Raw genomic sequence first — 2,441 nt, forward strand, 5'->3', positions numbered from 1 at the left:
CCCAGACCCCAATACACCCCCACCAGCCTCAAATAAAACTGATTTAATCTAATCTGCATTTTCAGTACAACCATTGCCAGCACACCGTCCTCCTGGTTGGATGACTACTTTGACTGGGTGAAACCTCAATCAACCTGTTGTCGCTTCTACAATGAAACGGGGGCCTTCTGCAATGCCTCAGGTAAAATTCTATCTCTAAATCTATAAAATAACTGGGGTGGCTTTACTGGTTTTCTCCCATTATCTAAAGACAATGATGTGCAGTTTCTGTTTGTAAAAAAGCTGYTGGAAATGCAGATTTATAGTAGAAACTAAACCCCGTAGAACAGTTTTGACATTTATAAAGTTTTCTAATATAATTTCTATCTCTAATTCTGTTTTAGTGGTGAACTCTTCCTGTGTGTCGTGTCGACCCATGACTCCAAGTGGGAAGCAGAGACCTGTTGGAGAAGACTTCATGCGATTTCTACCCATGTTCTTGTCCGATAATCCTAATTTCAAATGTGGAAAAGGGTAATTATTATTATAGAAAATACTTCATGTGTCACTGAAGCCTTTGAAAATTTGGATAGTGACATTTCTCTTCCTCTCCCATGATGCACTCCCTCAGAGGCCATGCAACTTATGCCACAGCAGTGGACGTGTATCCCAATGACACGGGTGTGGGAGCCACATACTTCATGACGTACCACACCATCCTAAAGGAGTCCCCGGATTATATAGATGCTTTAAAAATGGCTCGAGCCCTGGCTAGCAATATCAGCCAGTCCATTGATCACAAAGTTTTTGCTTACAGGTGGGTTCTGTTGGACTAACCATAAATAGTTGCCTTTTTTTTTTGTTTGTGAGAGTTCCCTTCGACTTTAAGTGTTTTTTGTTTCAGTGGGAGTTTTGAAAATGTTTGTGAAATTGAGTTTTTGCCTGTTGTGTGGTAACAGTTTAAAGATATCAGAGGGAGAAAATAGGTCACAGATAAGGACACAGCAGGAAAAAACTCTGTAAATGCCAAAAAAGCTAATGTTTGACCAGAACTACTGCATTAGCTTTTACTTTTTCTAACATTATATTTATAAAAAATACTACATCATCACTAAAATACCTTTTTAAAAGGATCTGCAAACCTCAAATAAAACAAAATAAGTGGCTGCTGGGTCCTATATTGAAATATACAATATACAGGGTTCCTGCGGATCCTTAAAAAGTCTTAAAAGGCATTGAATTCATCAATCCAAAAATAAAGCCAAAATTATCCTTAAAATGTCTTAAATCAATCTTTCAGAAGTCTTAAAAAATGTTAATGCATTGTAAATAGGATGACTTTAATGACTCTCAAACATTAAAATAATTAGTAACATTTATTTATTTTTTAAATATTCACAAGCCGACCTTCCCCTTTGACATCACTTCCTGTTATTTCACATGCAAATATCTCAACAACTGTCCATAAGAGCAATGTGAAATTTGTTTTGTAAAATGTTAATAATGTTGTCTTTCCAAAAATGCATTCACACCTCTTACAAAAATTTGATGTCACAGGAACTTTAAGGTTTCATCTACAGCAATTAGGGATTAAGACCCCGCTGTGGGTCCTGAAACTCCAAATTTTAAGTCGTTAGAAGATTTCCAGAAATTAAATTAAGTATAAAACTGACTGCTAAGAATGTTTTTGCTATGTTTGATGAAAAAGCAGTTAGATATGAATAAAACAATTGGTCCATTAGCAATATTTGCATACTTCAACCAAAAATACTTTGATTCATGAGTTTCTGCCACAGTTTTTATTTATTTATTTGTTGTCATTTGTGTTTATTGTGAAATTGGTCTTAAATTTAAACTTCACTTGGCATTAAAAAGTCTTAAATTTAACTTGCCTTAAACTGTAGGAACCGTGAATATATTAGAATAGTGGCTTAGACCAATCTTGCCATGTTTTGTACTAACTGATGTTTTTCCTCTTTTTCAGCGTCTTCTATGTGTTTTATGAGCAGTACCTCACCATCGCCTACGACACAGCTCTGAACCTGTGCATCTCACTCGGCGCCATATTCGTGGTGACCACCGTGCTGCTGGGCTTCGAGTTGTGGTCGGCGGTGATGGTCAGCATCACGATCGCCATGATCCTGGTCAACATGTTCGGCGTCATGTGGCTGTGGAGCATCAGCCTTAACGCAGTGTCTCTTGTGAACCTGGTCATGGTGAGAGCAACATGAAATAACAGGAAATGTTCCTTGTATTGAGAGAGATTCAGATGAGCTTACTGCTAATCTGCTAGTACAAACATGATGCATTTGTTTAATACAATTTTTTTTATTCAAAACTAAGGCGCATAACTAGAGAAAAGAAGTTTAAGCCAGCAAAGGATAAGTGCCCTCTGGTGGCTGCCTGTAGTACAATTTTTAGATCCCACAAAATGAATTGGGACATTTATATATATATATATA

At 36.9% G+C, this 2,441-nt stretch overlaps 1 protein-coding gene across 1 annotated transcript in view; it reads left to right on the forward strand.

The window, feature by feature from the left end:
- The window catches only part of npc1 (Niemann-Pick disease, type C1), a 19,397-nt gene that overhangs the window by 12,618 nt on the left and 4,338 nt on the right, over window positions 1-2,441 (forward strand). The window contains exons 19-22 of the mRNA XM_014029254.1: window positions 66-181; window positions 384-513; window positions 611-796; window positions 1,964-2,195. Coding sequence (XP_013884708.1) covers window positions 66-181; window positions 384-513; window positions 611-796; window positions 1,964-2,195 — 664 coding nt within the window. The remainder of the gene's footprint in view (window positions 1-65; window positions 182-383; window positions 514-610; window positions 797-1,963; window positions 2,196-2,441) is intronic.

The sequence above is a fragment of the Austrofundulus limnaeus genome, unplaced genomic scaffold (genome assembly GCF_001266775.1).
Source record: "Austrofundulus limnaeus strain Quisiro unplaced genomic scaffold, Austrofundulus_limnaeus-1.0 Scaffold6, whole genome shotgun sequence".
NCBI classification, from domain to species: domain Eukaryota; kingdom Metazoa; phylum Chordata; class Actinopteri; order Cyprinodontiformes; family Rivulidae; genus Austrofundulus; species Austrofundulus limnaeus.